This window comes from Schistocerca cancellata, chromosome 2, assembly GCF_023864275.1.
Source record: "Schistocerca cancellata isolate TAMUIC-IGC-003103 chromosome 2, iqSchCanc2.1, whole genome shotgun sequence".
In the NCBI taxonomy this organism is placed as follows: Eukaryota; Metazoa; Arthropoda; class Insecta; order Orthoptera; family Acrididae; genus Schistocerca; species Schistocerca cancellata.
This window is the reverse complement of record NC_064627.1, coordinates 665,433,831-665,456,585: the sequence shown is the minus strand read 5'-3', so window position 1 is coordinate 665,456,585 and position 22,755 is coordinate 665,433,831. Positions and strand designations below refer to the sequence as shown.

Here is a 22,755-nt window from a genome sequence, read left to right as displayed (position 1 = left end):
GTCTAAGTTGTATATATGTATAATAATATTAGATTTAGGATGCTGGAAAGTCACATTCCAGAATTTACGTTATTAGTTGATAGGGACAATTTTTGTTTGTATTTTTTCTTATATGTCAAATGTGTAAACGATAAGATGAGTGGTAGTAACGAGGAAAAATTTTACTTTCATATGTCAAGAGACAACGATACTCCAAACACAATGCTTCACACTACATAGTTCAGTTGTAAACAATAAATGAACTTGTGAAACACACAGTAGCTTGCAATGCAGTACACAACTCACCGCATCATAAGTGGTACCAGAGCGACACAGTTATTGTGCATTGGGGAGCAAGCTAGTCAACAAACTGCAAGCACGTGCACACACACACGTGCAGCTGGAAGTGTTGGAGCCCCCAAAACAAACTAACTTTACAAGCTACAGCCCACACTAGCATTAGTAAAGCTTATCGCATAAACAGGGACATAGAAAATTAAGGATGAGTCTGTGCTACAACTACAACTATCTGCACAATAAACACATACAAACATATGTTAAGGAATTATATACACAGGGAAGGGTCGCTAAACATCGAGATATTTACTTCTGCTATGCTACTATATACATTATATCTATATATGTACAATATTTACAGATTTAAGTGTTGGAAGTGCACACACCTATTATACTTGATGGACGAGAAAAGTCTTGCTGCAGGTAAACAAGCGAGTGCATTAAAGCGGCAAACTGAATAAAATGTCTATCTTTCAGATTTATAAGGTAAGCAGAGATGCACACAACATAAAATACATCGAAGATTTCAAAAAGGATCACGCCGCTGACTGCATGCTGAAGTGAATGAATATATGGCTAAATATGTCAAAAAGGTATTAGTAGCCACCAAGCCACTATACACTTATCTATGAAGACTTGGTCTTAAGCCGTATAAAGTTTTTCTCTTCGATGGAATGATGAATCGAAAGAGAGTGAAGAAAGATAAATGCTTATAGAGTGTCGGGTACCATATAAACACAAGAAAGGACTGCACCGACAATAAATATAGTTATAAGTTTATGATACACATGACTGTGGTAGTGTGAAAGTGTGTGACAAAGAAAACAGTTGCATTACGTCACATATCATGACGCTCAACTAACGAGCACTACGAAATAATTAAGGGGCTGTACCCTAATTACTGCGAGTGTCGACTACTCAATGAAAGCGTCAAACACCTGGTTTACATTGAAATTTTTATGCACATTTGTTACTTATGTAATCACTGTTTTACACTCATTGTATGTAACATGTCATATTGAAGATACAACTCTGTATAGCTCAGCATATGAAATATAACAAGTAGATATTGAGCTGCACTTGTAAACACTGAATAAGTATTTGATACAATTGGTATCGTCAGATTTGAATTGTGTTTATAAACAACAACCTATTTTGTTCTTGGGATCACAGCTAAGTCTATTAACATAACAGCACATAAATGCCTTTCTGTGGAGATTCCTCAACCCTTGATCCTTCCTGGAGAATGTTAGAGGGGCGAGACAATGCATAGTTATTTGAGCTGCTCGTAGTATCTATTGTAGTGAGTATTGTTTGGTTCTTTAATTCTTTGGAATTGATAAATATGCTCCAACAAGAAATCATTGTAAACTGAAGTGAAATGTATGTCAATTCATGCCATAATGGAAAGCAGAATCTATTATTGTATGAATTTTATATGAAGAATGTATAACCAAACGAGAGTAATGCGTGTACTCATATAATTGGAATCGAATAATGTAACAAAATTGCAATTTAATAAAATACACTAAAACAAAATGACAACCAATGAAAATATGTATATAAAAAGGGGACAGAATATGTTACAGACTATAATGTATATAGGCAGCAATAATGGCATGTCAGCAAATGAATAGGACAAGTGTATTTTGTAATTGTATTTGTAATTTTTTTTATTATGTGTACGGTATGTGGAAAGGACACTACACAAATTTTATGTAATGCAACTGAATGAAAGATGCTCCAAAAAAAAAAAAAAAAAAAAAAAAGAAAAAAAAAAAAAAAAAAAAAAAGAAAAGAAAAAAAAAAAAAAAAAAAAAACAGGCTGCAAAGTGTTCAGTGTGCATGTGATATATGTGGGTGTGCGCGATGAACTAAAGATGGCAATACTTCATGTAACATGAATTTTCTGTGCTCGACAACCCTGTAAAAACATGAAGTTTCTGTGCTCGGAAATGTCATAAAGACAAGAATTTTCCGTGTTTGAAAATGTCGTATAAGCCGCAAGAAAATTACCTTGTCGACAGATGTCAGATGTACAGCTGGTGTCCCCACCAAATAAGTGAGAGTGACGAGGTGAAATAAATTCCTCAGGCCGCCATAATGGAAACCAGTTGTCACTGCATCGAAGATTTCACAAAGTATCACGCCGCTGAATGCGAGCTTCATGAATTTGTGCAGTGAAAGCTACTGTAAATGCACGACATGGACACTCTGGCCTCACACTGAACATGTGAGTGCGAACTGGGATGATAACGGACATTGAGCTGCATATGCATGCTTCGCAAGCTAAACACTGTGCAGATGCTGATTGACAACAATGGGGCTATGCAGTTACAGCAAGCACTTTATTAGGAGAGAAAACTTGTGTATGTACACTACTGGCCATTAAAATTGCTACACCACGAAGATGACGTGCTACAGACACGAAATTTAAACGACAGGAAGTAGATGCTGTGATATGCAAATGATTAACTTTTCAGAGCATTCACACAAGGTTGGCTCTGGTGGCGACACCTACAACATGCTGACATGAGGAAAGTTTCCAACCAATTTCTCATACACAAACAGCAGTTGATCAGCATTGCCTGGTGCAACGTTGTTGTGATGTCTCATGTAAGGAGGAGAAATGCGTACCATCATGTTTCCAACTTTGATAAAGGTCGGATTGTAGCCTATCGCAATTGCGGTTTATCATATCGTGACATTGCTGCTCGCGTTGGTCGAGATCCAATGACTGTTAGCAGAATATTGAATCGGTGGGTTCAGGAGGGTAATACAGAACGCCGCGCTGGATCCCAATGGCCTCGTATCACTAACAGTCGAGATGACAGGCAACTTATCCGCATGGCTGTAACAGATCGTGCAGCCACGTCTCGATCCCTGAGTCAACAGATGGGGATGTTTGCAAGACAACAACCATCTGCACGAACAATTTGACGACGTTTGCAGCAGCATGGACTATCAGCTCGGAGACCATGGGTGCGGTTACCCTTGACAATGCATCACAGACAGGAGGGCCTCCGATGGTGTATTCAACGACGAACCTGGGTGCATGAATGGAAAAACGTCATTTTTACGGATGAATCCAAGTTCTGTTCACAGCATCATGATGGTCACATTCGACATCACGGTGAACACATATTCGAAGCGTGTACTCGCCATCGCCATACTGGCATATTACCTGGCGTGATGGCATGGGGTGCCATTGGTTACACGTCTCTGTCACCTCTTGTTCGCATTGATGGCACTTTGAACAGTGGACGTTACATTTCAGATGTGTTACGACCCGTGGCTCTACCCTTCATTCGATCCTCGCGAAACCCTATATTTCAGCAGGATAATGCACAACCGCATGTTGCAGGACCTGTAAGGGCCTTTCTGGAAACAGAAAATGTTCAACTGCTGCCCTGGCCAGCACATTCTCCAGATCTCTCACCAATTGAAAACGTCTGGTCAATGGTGGCCGAGCAACTGGCTTGTCACAATACGCCAGTCACTACTCTTGATGAACTGTGGTATCGTGTTGAAGCTGCATGGGCAGATGTACCTGTACATGCCCTCCAAGCTCTGTTTGACTCAATGCCCAGGCATATCGAGGCCGTTATTACGGCCAGAGGTGGTTGTTCTGGGTACTGATTTCTCAAGATCTATACACCCAAATTGGGTGAAAATGTAATCACATGTCAGTTCTAGTATAATATATTTGTCCAATGAATACCCGTTTATCATCTGCATTTCTTATTGGTGTAGCAGTTTTAATGGCCAGTAATGTATGTGTTAAAAGAAGCTGACATGCCCATATAAATTGATAACCAAACAGGATAACTACAGTGGCCAACAATAAAGACTTTGCCCATACTGGTCAGGGTTATCAACCTTCAAAAAGGGAAATAATCTAAGACACTGTGCACCTCCATATGATGTCAGTGCAGGGGGCAATTATAATAGATCGTATTACTTTTTCTTTCTTCGTTCTTTTCTTTTATAGATGGAAGCTATAGATACACAAAGCCAAAGATAAAATAACAAGCTGCTTTGTGGCAGAGACAATGTTTTGGTACAAAAAATAGAAGAAATCCACTCTTCAATTGATTAATTTCTGTATCTTCACCCGTTTGTTTCTACAAGCGGGCAGACATTTGACGAGATCTGTCATACCCATATTGTTTAAAAACATGTATTTCAAGCATAAATTAAAAGCGTTAGAAAAAGTTATTGGGAAAGTAAAGTTTTATTCATATATTCACATTGACTGCACCTGTCTGTTCTTCATTACGCCCTCTTTGAGAATCCTACATCTGGAGGTTCTGAGCAGACAAGAGGAATTTGCACGAGCAGTGAAGGAGCAATCCTGCATCGGCATTGTTATAATCAGGAGTATGCGCAATGGAATTAATGTGAAGAAGTACGTAACTTAAATGATAAATATTGATCTTAAATGTATTGACATTGAAGGTCTGTTGACATTAGTGCCAGTTAAAGTTCACCCAAGATGTGTATACCTTCCAATTTCTTTCCAATTAATTTTTTTTAATTATTCAGGCAGCAATTATTAATCAGTTTCCATTATTTATCCGCCCACCTATTCTGCCACTATTCAAGTTTCATTAAGTTTTGAAACAAATACATTTGCATTTTGCTGACTACCCTGTAGGGTCTTTTCACTGACAAAAAGGGCTGAATGGGCATATACTTCTATGTAATGCCATAATTAATACAGTTCACAATATTCTCTCTACCTGTTGCCGATATTCTGTTACTCTTGAGTATTCTCTAAAATTTAGAGTTAGGAAAAATTTGTATATAACATGTCCTTCAGGGAAATTACACATCTGTTATCCATTCTTATATCTATGTTAAAGTCACCACAAATTATGACCTTTTTAACAGTTTTTCTGACTGTAACCTGCTCAGCAATGTTTCAGATTCGTCTAGAAATGAGCATATGACTGAACTGTGAGTGGTATGACATATGCTAATAATTAATGTGTCGTGTTCCAAAAGTTCAATGTAGTAGCTTTCAAATAATAGTTTCTTGTTCAAGCAATAAAAATTTGTCTGACATCAGAGCACAATACATGATCCTCCAAATCTGTTTTTTCCATAAAAACTCACTGGTAAACTGTAACCTAAAAGTGATTTTATCAAGGTGTTACTGTCATTTTTAAGCCAGTGTTCATTTGAGCATATAACTTTTACAGAATTTGTGTTTTCTAGAAATACTTCCAGTTCATATACTTCATTCATCATTCCTACTGATAGTCCATCCATGTTTTAATGCATTATGAAGTTATTTTCATAAACTAAATCAAGCACAGAATCATTAAATTGGTCAATATTTCTGGTATCTGCATTGGTCTGTATTTCTAGACTGCATTATTTTGTCACTTTTCGACGAAATTCCTTAGTCATGACAAATTCTATTAGAGCATGTTACAGCAAATGGCTGAGAATACAAAAATTATTCTGCTTGATCTTTGCACCTCAACTTGGGAGACAGCACTATTTCCCAGCACGTGGGTGAAATTTTAATTTCCCTTGTCAAACCTAGAGAAACTATACATGATAGATCTCAAAGAGTTGCTTTCATTAGCTAAATTAGCTGCCACCAGTATGGATATTAGTTGCTTTTAGTATTGGTTCAGGCATATTGCTGCACTACTGATATCCTGACTATTTTATAAGCAGCTGTACAACATGCGTTCATGCACGTGTAGCACCTACACGTTTTCTTCCACCTTAAGAAGACCTGTGATTATTACTTGGAAGCATAATATCTCTTCCAGGAATACCTAACAGTTTTCTCGGGTACTTCCTTTTCCTACGCTATTCTGGATTTTAATCTGGTGATGACCTGTCTTATCAGTTTGTATACAAGAATATCATCTCTCAAAGTAGTATTTGAAGTGCAACACTGTTTGAAATAGCTGTGTAGCTATTAACTGCATTATGTACTTCCATGTCAAGCACCCTCAATCAGTGGTCTCTATTCATGAAACATTTTACCATTTTTAGCTCTGCTTACAGCAATTGAAAAATATATACACACGGTTGTTTGGAAGCTAGATGGGTGCACAGTAAAGACAATTAAAATTTTCCTGTGAAAAATGTGTGTGTTCATTTGAAATATCCACACTATGTTTCTCATCTTTCATAACTTAAAATGAAGGACACCATTTTAATTTCTGTATCTGATGGACCTGAACATTTGGTCCCTCAAAGCACCTAATATTTTAAAACCTATTGTGCACTGAGTGCAAGGGGCAGACCAAGTTTGTGTACTCCATTTTATACTGTTCCAGCTTTATTGTGGATGTACTGATTTCAATCTGCCAGCCTTACGTGAAGGTATTGGGACATATATATTTTCGATCCATAACTGTATTACTCATACACTGGCCACAAGGATGCTTCGTAGCAGCCCAATTGCCAGCTACTGTCCTAAGCCTAGCAAACATTACATCATGTGGCGTCTCTTCATGGCACATACAAAATTTACTTTGTACCAGAGAAACATGCATACCATTTCACTGCTTGTCCACCCAAGAGCATCTTTGTAGTAGTTACTTCTGAAAGACAAAGCCTTTTGGGATTCATACAAATACTTGTCTTTTATATAAATCACCACCTGGCTTATTAAAAAAAACTCAGAGCTGTTTTAGATTTGACAAATTTCAGGAAATGAAATAAATAAAGTACGATTTTGAGAACTTTGTCTCATAATACTTAAGATAAGCACTACAGTTTCATTGCTCAGTACAAGGTAATTCCTTAAGCTGTTCCTTGGGTTTCCTGGGTTGCATCTTCAGGGTTAGCCTGCCAAATACTTTCACAGCTCACAGTGATTAGTTGTACCCGTATGTGATCCTGAGGGTACTGAGGCAGATGAGATACAAGCGAAATAAGAAGTTTCTCATAAGCCCTATACCCTTAGTGTTCTTCAGGCCTTCCAGCAAATTTATCTAGCATAGAAAACAGTCTAGGACATACAGTACTTCCTTCACCAACTACAAAATGAGGGGGAAAAGGGTGCATCACGCTGGGAGTAGAGGGGAGGGAGAAGTTGAAGGTGATTCTAGGTCTTACATTGGAAACTTTAATGTCATCTGAAGATGACTCTAGGTCACACTATCACACAGTAGAAACAAGCCCAGTAATTGTCATACAGTTAAAGAAAATAAGAAAAAATAATTTTGTTTCAACCATAGTATTCTCCAAAACAATATTTATTTCCTGTTTCACAAAACATTTCATCACACAGCTGTTAATGTGTTAAACATCCCATGCTCAAATGTATTGCATTTAAGATGAAATCTCACAATGGAAAGTCCAAGCTGAAATATCAACAATATTATGAAAAGGATAGATTTCTACTCACCATGAAGATGACATGCTGCGTTGAAGACAGGCACAAAACAAAAGACTGTTATACATTCAGCTTTTGGCCAAATTCTTCATAAGCAAGCACACCTCACATACACACACATGACCGCTATTTCTGACCACTCAGGCCGGCATATTTAAGATGAGATAGATTGAGGCAGATTATTTAAAAAGAAAGAAAAGAAGATTAAGGGTCTTCAGCTGCTTGGTCTGAGACATATTGAGGGAGATTATTTAAGGAAAAAGGAAAGAAGAGTAAGAATTGATGCCTTGTCAAAGATGAGGTTATTAGAAATGGAGCACAAACTAAACCACAGCAGAATACCACATCTGCCATTTTCTACACAGAATAGTAGCACTTCCTTTCAATGCTTAAGTTGTTCATTCTCCATGGAGTCACTAATCTTGTTCTGATGCCAGCACAGCCTCAAAATAATGCTTATGGAATGGCTGACGTAGTTGACAAGTGTACATTGCATAACTTTATTTAAGGTACAAAAAATATTAATTCTCCAGAATTGTGTCAAGGAAATAACTGAACATCTCTAAGAACCCTCTTCATATACCTAGGGATTCTTAGACTTATATGCCAATACATATACTCCCAAAAGGCATTTGTGATTAATAACAGCAGAGAATTTACAGTGCACACTAATTCACAACCAAAATAATAGGAGTAAAAATTATTTCCATACAGATTATGCATCCCTGTCTAGGGTTCAGATGTGAGTGTTGTACTCTGGCACAAAAATCTATAACACGTTGCTTGTACACATCAAGCATGAAATTAAAAATTCCCAAATATTAAAAAACAAAATAAAAGAATGTCTCATTGTCTTTAGTCACACCTTCACAACATATCAAAATATTCAGGGATGTAAATTCTGCAAAATGTTAATGTTAATATTATACTAATGTGAGCATATACTTTGTCAGTGTATGGATAGTGCATAATATACAGTGTAAATAAATGCTTTGTCTGAATACATAAAAAAAAGTAGTTGAGTAGTGTAAGAGGATAAAAATCAGTTTTTTTTTCAAAGTAGTAATTTTTCTCCAAATACACATATATAAAGTAAATTAGAAGTAATTTCCATAATTATCAGTGTGAGCAGATTAGCACTAGTCATAATTTGTTGGTTAACTTTCATAAATAGCCATAGTGGCTGCATCTGCCTGTTGACTCATTCCATATCCCTGAAAACTATCCTTCATTATGAGATTCATGGGACATGATGTACAAATGAGGGCCAAGTACAGAGACAGAAACCAATAGGAAATGAGCAACGAATGTCAAAAGGAAGAAAGTGTGTACTACTGAGTATTAACTGTTCTTGTCACAAGAAAAATGGTCCATATCTCAATGAGTATTTGTTTCTGGGAATATATTTCTAGATTTTTTCTAATTTTGGTCAGCAGTGTTTCCTGTAATAATGTGGCACACTTTTTTTTAATCACCCTGTATTGGAAAACAGGCTGCATCACATGGGTATTTCACTAGAACATGTGAAGACAGTATGATGCCTAGAATGTCACATACACCTTATTGATTGATGTAGTTAGTAACTTCTGAACATTTTATTGCATCAACATGCCATGAAATCTCCATTTATATTTAGGAAAGAAACAAGCTTAATGTTGTTAGTGAAACTTATTTTATTGTTGGCTGATACAATAAAATGAAACCAACTGTATCACAATTAATTATAGAATAAAATATGGTAAAATAAAACTAACATCACAGTCACTCAAATAATGAGGTAATAGTTATATCTTGAATTAAATAATAATATGTATTACACTGCAACAGTTCCAGCCATTTCATCATAATTGGTTAATATGACATCACTGTGTAATACAAATGCAACCTAGTAATGATTATATGTTTGGATACATTTCATTAACCATTTTTGTCAACTGAGAAGGAATGACCACCATACTGTTACTTTTGCTACATACATTTAGTGATTTGTTTCCTATATTTTGGATGCATCCTTCATATTATCTATACTATATAAACATTGAGGTTTCTTAAGAAGTGGATGAATATTTTTTACACATCCCACAATGCTTCCTGACTTCTCATATTCAAGATATTTTCTCAGGAAAAATCGGTTGGTTTCAATGACTCCAGGATCAGTCAAATAATCTGAAATCTGTTTGAAAATTCGATAATACAAAAGACAATAGAACAAATAGTGCAGTACTATATCTTCAAAATGTTTATATCTATTACTGTAATACATTTCAGATATATATCTAAAAACAAAGATGATGTAACTTACCAAATGAAAGCACTGGTATGTTGATAGAGACACTAACAAACACAAACACACACACAAAATTCAAGCTTTCACAACCTTCTTGTTGCTTCATCAGGAAAGAGGGAAGGAGAGGGAAAGACGAACACACACACATCCATCTGCACATATACAGACATATTCAGATATATTTACACATGCAATTATGTGTATTTCTATAACAGTGAAAATAAGTACAGCTGTTAACATTATCACAAATTTTTGCAACAGTAAAATACCATAATTTGGTCTTAATGTGGATGCCTTTATTACAATGACAAATTTCTTCCAGTTGAGTGATTCCACTTCCACCAAAGAAACTTTCATTACAATGTTTATTTACTCTATAAAGAATGTTATCCATGAAAAATTCAATGTAGAATAACAACAATGAACTATAAAAACAACTGAGATTTCCTAAATGCTAAGGATCATAAAAGTATGTCAGTATCCAAACATCAACAGATGTTTTCCTCAATACACAGTGCTGGAGAGGAAGGTTCACACATTACTGACACAGAAAACATGACTGCAACCACATGGCAAATCCTGAACAATGTAATTGTGAAATAATGATTTCCAACACCATAACAAAGTACTTTCAGTTTATTTAAGCAACTCAGAAATATGTTACAAGTTAGCAGGGAGGCATGTTTATATTCTGATGCAATCTTTTCAGGTTATCATCAACATAGCAGTGTCAGTTCAAAGCAACATTTCAATAAGTATTGTTAGTCATCATCTTCAGGCTTAAGGTGTCAAGTAGGTTACTTGTCAGACTGTTGCTTCAAGATAACGATGCCACTTGGCTGGTAATTCAAGATTTCACCAGTGAAATTTTCTGAGAGAGTGTGTTCTCGTAAGTTTATAATCGTTTTACTAAACCTCACCAGTCCTTTTCCTTCATCCCTTTTTCTCCTCCTTCAACATTTCTGCCAGAAGAAGAAGCCAGTGGCTCCAAAAGCTTGGAAATTTCAATACTTGTATATATGTATTTTCCTCTCATTGCTTTATGAGTAGCTTTTTTATCCACCCAGTTAAATTACATTTACATTTAGTGCTATCTTCATGAGTGTCATGAAGAAATATGTGTGAGTCTGAACAAGGCCATTAGCATCCAAGCGTGATGTATATATCCAAGCTTGATGTATATGTCTGAACGGAATATAAATTGATAAAAACATGTAGCTTTCTTACTACTTTTTTAAACGTATGTTAGGTAGATGTCATCAATTACCTTTTCTTCAAGTTACCAACCCATTTTATTAAGTTATAATTAATTATTTAAGCTATGAAGATTAGGTGAACACTGTCAAAACACTCAACACAATATTCGTTAACAAAGAATATGTTTTTCCCTGCACAGAAAAGTGTAGTTCTTGCCTTACATGAACTAATCTTGGTCATGTGACAATGAGTAGCAGAGTCCAAGTGTAAAATGGTGTGTGTTGTTATTTCTCAGTAAAAGCATAGAAAGTAATCAGATGCATGCTGCTTGAACTGGTGTGACTGATTTCAATTATAAGCAAAAATGAAATAAATTATTTTGTGTGTCAGACTTCAAAAAGGTAAAACAACATGGGATATAATCAACTGTGAAAAATATAGCCAAAAATTTAAAAAACAGTAATTTTATTAAGTCATTGAAAATTGATGACAATATAGTTAATTGCTAATGTACTAAACAACAACTTCAGAGATGCAATACAAAATTTAAAAGGGGGGAAACAAATCATCAGTGGTCGAAGCATGCTAAAACACTTGGCCAACCATCCCACTCAATGTTCCTGGAACCAGTGACAAAAACAGAACTCATAAAAATAATCCAGAAATTAAAACCCAAAAAGTCCACAGGAGATGATGAAGTATTAAATTATTTAATAAAGCATGTGAATGAAGAAATAACCAAACCTCTTTTGGATATTGCAAATTGCTCATTTAGAGAAGGGGTATTCTAGAAAAATTAAAAGTAAATGAAGTAGTACCAATATATAAGGAAGGAGACAAAAATGATCCAAATAACTACAAGACCAATGTCTTTAATCTCTGGTTTCTCAAAAATACTAGAGATGCGCATGCATAGTAGGTTGACCACATTCCTGAAGAAACACAGTATTCCGATTCCAGCATAACATGGTTTCCAAAAGCAGAAATCTACCAGAAACAGCCATCTCAAGCCTCACAGAATCCATTATAGATGCATTAGACAAAACAAACTCTGTCTGCTATGTTTCTGGATTTGTCTAAAGTGTTTGACATAATAACTCATACCACACTTACTGAAAAACTTGAAAGCTATGGCATTCATAGACTTGCAGCCAAGTGGATAAAATCATACATCAGCAACAGAAAGCAGTAAGTGGAAACAGAAACTGGATGCAAATCTGAAATCAGAAACATTAAATACAGAGTGCCTCAAGGATCTGCGCTTGGCCCACTTCTGTTCAACAATATCTATGTTAGTCATAAAGACAAAAAATACTATATGCAGATGAAATGACACTAATGAATGTAGGAAAAAAATCTCAAATCACTGGAAAGAAGTGTGTTTATGTCAAAGAAACACAGCACAGTGGCTTATACAAAATGACTTAATTTTAAATCTGAAAGAGACAATGTTCATGGTGTTCACAAATGGAGAAAAGGAAGAACACATAAATATATTCATAGATGAAACAAGACTGGAAGAGGTTACCACTATTAAATTTTTGGGGATTACAGTTGACAATAAGCTCCGATGGAGTTAACATATAGATGTTTGCTGTAAATTAAGCACTGCAATATTTGTTATAAAACAGCTTGCACACATTATGCCAAGAAGAAGCTTCCATGTACAGTGTACCATGCTCTATTTGAGCCATACCTACAATATGGAATTACAGTTTGGGGAAATTCCAGCAGCAAAAATACAAAAAGAATATTTACATTGCAAAAAAAGCTTTTAGGGCCATCTTGAACAAGAAGACTCATGCAGAACTGTTTTCCATAGTCTAAAAATACTGACATTTCCATCTCTATACATTAACAAAAAAAAGACATTCCAAAAACTTTTAAAGGATCATTTAATGGAAAAAGAATTTTTGTAGTGTAGAATAGTAATGTATCAATGAATGAAAAATGGTACTATTACTGTTATAGAAGTGCTGTAACTAAATGAACACATTATGATACGCAAATAACATGAGAACATGAATATTAAGAGAAAAATGTAAATACCAGTATAACATAGTATGTAAATAATTCTCAAGACCTAGAAAATGGGTGAAAATGTATGCAACATTATTATAAGTATTGCCACTTTGGTGTATTAAATTGTAATGAATAGGTTAAATAGTGTAGCGTGGAGAGCTGCATCAAACCAGTCTCAGGACTGAAGACCACAACAACAACAACAACAACAACAACAGGTTAAATACTGCAAGAAAATAGATTTAAGTTGTCCTATATTACAAGTACACACTTTGTACAAAATGTAATCAAATGCGACCAAATAAAAATCAATCAATCAACTTCACTTTGAAATACACCTAAATACATAATTGATCAAGGACAAATACTGGAATTATCCACAAATTAATTATGTTCTTTACTTTTTAACGTTTTAGGGACTTTACATGAGACCTTAAATACACGCATTACATAATCAATGCTGGCAAAGTGAAATGAACAGTGTTATTGCTGAATGACAGCATCTCCTCCTATATATACAGGTTTTCAGTAAACAAAAATATGCAAGAACTGTTTTAATACATTTGACAATCGCTATGTCATCCAGACGTAAATCAGAGGGACTTTAGATAGTTTATTTCATTTCCTCTGTCACATCTTAGAAAACATAATAGAGAAGGAGAGAGACAGCAGTGTGCACTTTTCCTCTTTACACAAATAATCGAAAGAGGTACAGTTGTATAAAGAAAATGATGAAGATCATTAGACAACACATCCTTTAATGGACAGTGCAACTAAAACTCAGTTACAATGTGTAAATTGTGTTTGTGTTCTTTTAGAAAGTAGGCACTTACTTCGGTGATCGTTTCGTCAACTAACACATGGTGGCACTCCAAAATGCAACTGTTTATACCTCTGTTTCATCAGTGTAAACACAACAGTGCTGCTACTTTGGCTGAGACTACAGCTGGCCTTGTAAAGTAACATAAAATTAGCAAGTTAAGAACATCAGTGCTAAGATGAAATGCACAAATGTTTTCAGGCTACCAAATACTGAATACTATAGATTTAGGGACATAATTATGACACTTACGTAGTTTCAAGAAATATGTTCCTGTATATCCTGACAATAAATCTCCCCATTGTTTGCAACACAATTACAAGATTTTGCTTGCACGTTTATTATAAAAGACTCCCAGTAAAGGAAAAAATTAAGACTCTTTGGTAGCCACTGCTCAACTCAATAAGACAGCAGTATATGCTGAAGAAAAATCAGAAGCAACCAAAAAAGTGGCACTGGTACCAGAAGCAGTAAAAATCTAAATTAATGGTTATTCATGATTGATAACATCTGCATCTAGTTGTATTAAATTTTATTTTTCAATAAAAGGGCAGCACAACCAGGATTCAGAAGAACAGTACGATCTTCAGGTGCATCTGAAAAATTACAGTTAAATGTGATGACTATATGTATTCTCAAACTTTAAGAAAATCAATAAATCTTGTAGTAACATTTTAGAGAGGATAACACAACACATATTCTCTGGCACACAGCATGTAAGCAGAAAATTCATCTTATATATTCTACGGCCACACAGTAAACCTCTAAAAGAATTGGGCCTACATAAAACACAATAGGTTCCCATACATAAAAGAGCATAACCACATTGAATGAAATAAAACATAAACAACCCATGAAATCAATGTAAACTTACAATGGTCCTCGCTTAAGCTTGTCACTAACGTATGGCCATATGAAGTGGAGAAACCAGACTTTCGCAAAGTGAAACCAGGAAAAGATGTAATAGAAAGTCTGTGCACCTGCAGGCATCAATTCATGTGTGATCTGTCCTCTTTATCTAAAGATTCTGACTTTCCAATTACACATACACACTCAATGAGTACAGTACTAAGTCCACACTGATGTTAAAATTCCAGGTGACGACACATGTCCCAGCCTCATAAATGAATGCAATCACAGGCACCACCTCATTGTTGTTGTTGTGGTCTTCAGTCCTGAGACTGGTTTGATGCAGCTCTCCATGCTACTCTGTCCTGTGCAAGCTTCTTCATCTCCCAGTACCTACTGCAACCTACATCCTTCTGAATCTGCTTAGTGTATTCATCTCTTGGTCTCCCTCTACAATTTTTACCCTCCATGCTGCCCTCCAATGATAAATTTGTGATCCCTTGATGCCTCAGAACATGTCCTACCAACCGGACCCTTCTTCTTGTCAAGTTGTGCCACAAATTCCTCTTCTCCCTAATTCTATTCAATACCTCCTCATTAGTTATGTGATCTACCCATCTAATCTTCAGCATTCTTCTGTAGCACCACATTTCGAAAGTTTCCATTCTCTTCTTGTCCAAACTATTTATCGTCCATGTTTCACTTCCATACATTGCTACACTCCATACAAATACTTTCAGAAACGACTTCCTGACATTTAAATCTATACTCAATGTTAACAAATTTCTCTTCTTCAGAAACACTTTCCTTCCCATTGCCAGTCTACATTTTATATCCTCTCTACTTAAACCATCAACAGTTATTTTGCTCCCCAAATAGCAAAACTCCTTTACTACTTTAAGTGTCTCATTTCATAATCTAATTCCCTCAGCATCACCCAACTTAATTTGACTACATTCCATTATCCTCGTTTTGCTTTTGTTGATGTTCATCTTATATCCTCCTTTCAAGACACTCATAGCTAAGTGATAATCTGATATCCCTGTTATCATTACATCTAAAACATCACAAGGTAACACTATTACCAACACACTAACACTGATCATGTACAAGAGAGACACCTGCAGTACACCAGTTACAAGATGCACAGGTGCAATCAAAATGAAGTAAATGGACATACCTCCTACAAAGCCATTTATAAAGTAAGATATCACCATGTGACAGCACAGACAAGGTAAACTAATATCTCTTGGACTCAAATGTTAAAAGAAAATTTCCATTTCATGTAGATCACTAACACAACAACCCATGTAGGTCACTAACACAACAGCCCATGTAGATCACTAACACAACAGCAGTATTATTAAAACCACAATTTAAAAAACTATATTAAGAATCCGTTTAAAAATGAAAACATACTACTGGAAGATGAATCTTCGATAGAAAAGCTTGTAACCACCACTAACCCAATGAATGCATAATGCAAGAACCAGTCAACAGCACCGAGACCCACCAGACCACAACCCCCTGCATAAGCCACTGTATTTGCTTTGTTCACTCTGGGGAAAGCTTTCTAACTGTATATCAAAACATGGATATGTGCTTCTTATTCATTCAGTTAAATGAGTTTTCACAATTATCTGACAGACAATCCAATAAAGTACTTCAAGTGCATTTACAGAACCATTCATCATAAAAAGGAGGCAGATATTTGCATTATCTCTACCAGTGCTGTTTTTCTGGGGGAACGCTGGGGGATGCGTACCCCTAAACTTTTTCGTCGACAAAGTAATTTTTTTACGATGTTGAGAACTTGGAAGAGTGTCAAAGATTTATTTCACGGACATAAATTTTTTATTTCATTTTTCCGTGTTGGTAATTGCAATACGAATGATACCAGTGCAGTTTTTGGTGGGAAAAGCGATGTCGTTGACTGTTTCAAGCATTCTGAAGCTGCAGCAACCATTCTCAACAACTAAATTGCTGGCAGCCACTCTGACAAGCATGTAGAGCCCTCGTCTGCTAATAGTGGGTGATGGTAGTGCTAAATGGATATGCGTACACTCGAATGCCGAGCCACCGATAGGTGTCTCTATGGTCCCGCTACCATGATGATGCTGATGACGTCATGGCTAAAAGCAGACGGGTGGTATCCCATGCTTCAGTTATAAGTAATTTCCACTGCATTATATCGAATGCCGGAGTACTCTCAAATTTTTTTTTTTTATAGAAAAAAAGCCCTGATCTCTTCTATATGGAAATGATGTAAGCCTATGGGATGACTACATCCTTGTGTGAAAGTGTATAACACAGAGAGCTTTTTGAAAACAATCAGCTTTTTGCAGACATTATTAACAACTCACTCTGTCTATGGGCCTGTGTAGACAATGATGACACTTGAATAATATACCAAAGTCGATGATAAAGTTGTAGTTTTCACAAAAGTACTGTGAAAAAATGTGACACATAAGACTTTGGGAAAGACAAGATGAAAAATGAACCACAAAAGGAGAAAAAGTAATAGGTGGAAAAGTTGTACGAACAGACTTTTTAACTTAAAATCAATAATTGCCACAGAACTTTAACTGGAAAACTTATAATAGTACAATTTATTTATTTCAAGAAAGCATCTGATTTGGCAGCCAGAGAAACAATAGATAAAATTATTAGAGAATTTGGTATTAAAGCAAAATTAGCAAACATAATTCATCAAACTGTAACCAATACAATATCTGAAACTTAAATTTATGGGAGAAGTATTTCAGCCATTTAAAACAAAAACTGGCGTTAGAAAAAAGAGAGACAGCTCATCACATTTGCTGTTTAACTATGTTATAGAAAAAGTTTTATGGATTTCAGTATCTTGCAGAAACCATGCAGCAGAACAAACTAGAAAAAATTGTAATAGATGTTACAGTTAATAGAATAGGTAGAGCATATGGCTGGCAAAAGAATCTACAACAAGAAATGCATGTCAAGGAAAGCTTAACTAAAACACTATACCTTTTGTGGCAAGACCAAAACGCTTAGATGCATGTGAATGCTTCATGACAAACTGTAAGCTATAGGCCTACAGAATAGAGATACTGGAAAGACGGATTATTAGAAATATAATGAATGCAAATAAAAACTACAGATGTTTGGAAAATGAGAAGCAATGAGGAGACCTATGAACATATCAGAAGTAATGGCAAAGTGAAGATTCCTCTTAGAGGACACATCTACTGAATAAAGAGAACATGTTAGAAAAAACTATATTCCTGAATTTCTCGAAAGAGAAATTGACAATAGCATGGATTACAGAAATACGAACTAGAAAGAAACCCTTATGGAATAAGAAATAACATAAATAAACCTTTGTAAGCATAAAATTCTAAATTTAGAAGGCTTTCAAGGCAGAAGAAACAAGAAATTGGGAACAACATGGACATAAAAATAGAAAGGAAAAGACAACATGGGGAGAAGATCAAGGACTGCTGAAAAAACAGGAAAACATGACACAGCAAGAAAGAAAGGAGAGGAAGTGGAGTTGTTACATAGTTCTAGTTGGTCAATATAAAGTAGTTCTTCTTTTTTTAAAGGTGATCAGGCACTGTAACATACACAATCAGTTCTAGCATGAACCATGTGAAGATTTACAGTATTTTCTACTTGGTTATGAAATTGATGATAGCCACCCCCAAAACTCTGTTATATGAAACACTTCACCTAATGAGGGTAGGGAAGCTCAGTGTGTTGAATACTCCTCAAGGACATTGCGTTAAGTTTCAGTGTGTGTGTGTGTGTGTGTGTGTGTGTGTGTGTGTGTGTGTGAAGTAACACATGAGGGATAGTCACACAGTTTTGTTATCGCCTTGAAAAAATAGTTACATAATTAATTTGTTTGTTTGTTTATAGGTACATTGTGGGGAAGCAAGCACCTTTGGTGCCTAGTACTAGAGATGAGTTAGTGGGGAAGAGGGACTCCCCTATTCAGCCTCAAGATCAAGCCAAGTGCACCTTCAGTAAGTAATCATGGCGGACAAACAGTTGCACTATTGTGTAACGCAGAAATTGAGTACTGTTAGAATTTTGTAATTTACTCATAAAATAGTGTAGAATAATGTACATGTAAGAAATACTAAGTTTGAGCAAATGCCAATATGCATTTGTGACAAACATTGCTATATTTGATAATGGTACACCTGGCAAGGAACAGAGATATAAAACTGAAATTTTGATGGTATATTAGTTTTGATATACAAATATGATCTAGAAGGTTTGGTAAAATTATCTTCAATATGTTTTGTTATTTTTACAGAAATGTGAATTTTGAACTAAAAGACATAAAACTTAATGGATTATCCTAAAGTTGGATAAAAGCTGGACTATATAAAATACAGCATTATATTCTATATAAGAAGTAATGACAGTGTACTTAATGGATCTTACAAAGATACAGCAGTAACAACAGAGACAGTCCAGAAGGTAGAATCCGCTCAAGGTTCCATTGAAAACTCAATACAGCTGTATAAGATATGATAGCTGTATAAGATATGATAGCAAAATTAATATGAAATGTTGCAGTACAGATTTACAATAGGAAAAGTTACAGAGACAATATGATCTCTATTGGAGAAGTTTAAGTATGCAGAGAGGCAGCTTCTTTAAACATGAAGGAAAGAGTGCTGGTGTTTTAGTAACGAGCATTCCTTACGGAAACAATGCTACATCCATGCTGCCTCATCATTTATTTGCTCAAAGAATTTCACCAATGTGTATTACTTTTGGATGGTGCCAAGCTCCTTGATGAAGTTCACTGTAGTTTAATCTGCAACCGGAAATGCGAGCCATCGGTTGGCTGTGTATGGACATCTTTGAGTGATACTGAGAAACTTTAAGACTTTGCATTTACAGAACTGATAATAGTGAGCTTCTGCTTGAACTCAATAGATGAGATGTTTCTTTTGTTTTGTGAGCTACACACTGCTTTATAAATCTGTTAGGCAAGTGGTGTAAAAATTTATAACTTTTAGGTACACAGCAAACAGTACTCTGAATTACCCAAACAACTTGTTTCAGAACAAGAATACAATTTTGTTGAGATTTTGGCTCCGAGCTGTACCAAGTACTGGTTAGAATACAACAAATGATGCATATTATAAAAGATTTTGTATGTGAAACAATTGATTTTCCTGCAAGAAAAGGATGACTGGCTGCTGTTTTTCATCACTTGAAAAACAATTGATTTTTTGAATGCACATGATTATTTAAAACAATAACTATTAAGTTACTGTCATTCTTTCCTTACTCTTTTCAAAGTAGCAAGAACTTTATTTTCATGTCTAGACAAGCTGAAATGTAGAAAAGAAGAATGTAGGTTACGAGATCAGGTTTCAGGCTATTTTCTAGATATTGATCAAAGTAGTTAATAAGCCCTGATGGCGTAGTAGTCACAACAACAATGACAATGTGACAAACCCGTTGTCGCACAACGTGTTTGCACACACTCAAATCCTTGCACCACTGTACCGTAGCATGCCATTACAGGAGCCAATCCAAAATGGTGCAACCCATCGATAAAGTGGAATGTACTGTGGTAATCTGTTTTCTGCATTTGGAAGTAATGAAGCTGCAACAATGCACATTGAGTTCGTGGAAGTGTATAGCAACAATGCACCATTGTATGACACAGTGGTTTGAGCATAGACACTTTCACCATGGTCAAACAAGTCTGAATGACGAAGAATGAAGTGACAGACTGTCCTTCTATAAAGAATCGAGAACTGCAAGAGAAGTGAAAGTCCTGGTGCTTGAAAACTGCATTTCACAATTGAGGCAGTGGTGGAAAAAGAGAACATAAGTAAAAATGTTACAAATGTGTCAGTCTAATCCAGGTAACTTCTTTAACTGCCTAATCACCATGGATGAGTGCTGCATGTATCACTATGACCATGAGAGAAATGAGAAAAGCAAGCAGTGGAAACATGTGAACCCACCACTGCCGAAAAAGACCCAACCAGCATTGGACACGGTGATGCTGAACATTTTATTAAGCCTGTCTTTGTGTGGTTGTAATGTTACGTGTACATAGGTAAATTTTTTGGCTTCCTAGAATTGGTATGAGGTGAGGGGAATTTGTTTTGTGAATGAATGCAAGTCAATACGCCCAGGAGCAGCATGGCCAGTTGAGGCCAAGCAACCTCAGCTGGTCAGCCCATGTATGAAGGGGTGCAGTGCTTGGCTGGAAATGAGTCAAACCCAGTGCACGGAGAATGTAGATGGCAGAGCTCAATTAGACACAGGACAGACAATGCACTAGAAGTGGCAAAGTGCAAGACAGACTGAAATATGGCTACCTACAGCTCTTAGAAATTCTATACCATATTTTACGAACCATAAGACACTACAAACTATACTATCCATCTTAGGTTTTAAGCAGATTTTGAAAAAAGTAATATTTTTACCATTTTTATTATTAGATTTCAAAGCCAGACTAAAAAAAATCTTAGTTTATAAAACCATACTCATCTTCAATATTCCTGAAAATTGTCATCTGAACTTTCTTCTTCTTATTCTTCTTCATCCTGTTCATCATCATCATTGCACTCATCACATATAAGATGGTCTTCACTACCATCTAGAGCGTTACTTATGCTGCACTTCTTGAAAGATTTAACAATAGTGTCCTCTCTCATACTAGACCATGACTGTTTTATCTGCTGACACACTTGTTTGATTGTAGGTCATTTTAAAGCTCCAGACAGCATGATTTCATGTTGGCTTTAATCCATCGTACATTTGTTCCATTCCTCTCTCATACATACTTTAAATGGTCTATTTATCAAGACATCAAGAGGTTGCAATTGTGAAGTAAGTCCTCCCACAATAACAGCAAGCTCTATTTCCCTGTCTCAATTTTTCTTTCATTGAAATCAAACAATGGAAAATCCAGAATGGAATGTAACAATATCATGAGAAGGAAAGTTGCTACTCACCATATAGCAGAGCACTGAGTTGCAGATTGGAACAACAAAAAGATTTTGACACTTAAAGCTTTTGGGCAATGGTCTTTGTCAACAATCCACACACATATGCACACACACATTCATGCAAACACAACTCACACACGACTCTTGTGTGCAAGTTGTGTGTGTGTGTGTGTGTGTGTGTGTGTGTGTGTGTGCGCGCGCGCATATTTGTGTCTATTGTTGACAAAGGCCATTGGCTGAAAGCTTTAAGTGTGAAAATCTTTTTGTTGTGCCTATCTGCGACACAGGATCTCTGCTATATGGTGAGTAGCAACTTTCCTTCTCATAATATTTTTCTTTCACTGAATTTTTCAAATTACTACTAAACTAACCGAGCACAAGAAATGAACCCTTCTTCAATAAAGCACCTTTCCTTCTTGCCCATACTCTGTTAATCCATAATTTCATACCACCTTTGTCCATCCACTGCTTGTTATGTATGTGAACAGCAACACCTGGTGGTATTTCAGAAGGTTTCAGCATTGTTTTGCACTTGCAAATGATGACTAGATTAAGTTCATTCAGTAGCATCAGGACAACTTGAATGGACAATAGTGTAGTGCATTTTTTCATGTCCCTTTTTTGTAGTTACAGTTTAAGCACCTTTCATGGCAATAATTCTATTACTCGACATATCAAATGTCAAAGGAGTTTCGTCCATATTCGTTGTTTGACTAAGTTCCACACTCATTTTCTTTTGACATTGAATAATGAAGTGATGGAAAGGTAATATTTCCTCTTCATACCCTTGTGGCATTTTCTGGGATATTTTGGTTTTGGTTCACATGTTATGACCATGACGATTCGCAAAAACTGTAGCACCAACCAACTTCACCAATCAAGTTCCTTAACTTCCAATGTAGTGCTAGCTTATGAGCATATATTTGAATCATTTTTGTGTTAATTCCAATGCCATTTTGATGGT

General features: G+C 35.9%; 1 protein-coding gene across 1 annotated transcript in view; it reads right to left on the bottom strand.

Annotated features, from left to right (window-relative positions):
• Positions 1-9,300: 9,300 nt before the first annotated feature.
• LOC126162367 (uncharacterized) overlaps positions 9,301-22,755 on the bottom strand; it is a 98,824-nt gene continuing 85,369 nt past the window's right edge. The window contains 1 exon segment of the mRNA XM_049918821.1: positions 9,301-9,818. Coding sequence (XP_049774778.1) covers positions 9,639-9,818 — 180 coding nt within the window. The 3' untranslated portion in view covers positions 9,301-9,638.